The following is a 522-nucleotide window of genomic DNA, read 5'->3' as shown; positions in this document are numbered from 1 at the left end:
GAAACCCGTCTTCTCTCTTATCGCCTCGATTCTCACCTCGCCGGATTCGACTCTCGACAAAGTCGAAGCCTTCACGAACTCGATTTTCCCAAATCTCACCTCTCCTCTCCCTTCTCTCGAGAAACCTTCTCCCGGAGCCGCTCAATTATGGTCGTCGATGGCATCGAATCAGACTCTCCTCCGTCAGCTCGTCGACTACGTTACCGATGGCAAGCTACCGACTTGGGAGAGCGCCGATTCGAAGACTTCCCTTCCCGACAACCTCCCTGTTCCTTCCGACCTTCTCTCTCAAATCACGGAAACCCTCGACGCTGCCGCACGTCGTCCCCCCTCTCTAAAGTCGAATGATTCCGAACAGCTCCCGACCCGAGCGGATTCCGACGAAGCGAAGAAGATCCTCCTCGCCGTTCTCCGACACCTCTCCCGTGTCCTTCCCGCCGCATTCGTTCACTTCGCTGGGGAGGAAACTTCTCGCGAGCAGCGTGTGAAAGGCGTCAAAGCAGCGGAGATGATTTCGACAAC

At 56.3% G+C, this 522-nt stretch overlaps 1 protein-coding gene across 1 annotated transcript; it reads left to right on the top strand.

The window, feature by feature from the left end:
* Positions 1–521, top strand: JCM6883_006825 (uncharacterized protein; the record flags this gene model as incomplete). Its single annotated transcript, XM_076635776.1, has 1 exon — positions 1–521. A coding segment is annotated over one exon (521 nt), but the record flags the coding sequence as incomplete, so codon positions are not given.
* Position 522: the final 1 nt, after the last annotated feature.

This window comes from Sporobolomyces salmoneus (assembly GCF_050403485.1).
Source record: "Sporobolomyces salmoneus JCM6883 DNA, S_salmoneus_JCM6883_v1_ctg260, whole genome shotgun sequence".
Taxonomy (NCBI): Eukaryota; Fungi; Basidiomycota; class Microbotryomycetes; order Sporidiobolales; family Sporidiobolaceae; genus Sporobolomyces; species Sporobolomyces salmoneus.
Note: the sequence above shows the minus strand (reverse complement) of the source record. Positions and strands in the feature narration are given on the sequence as shown.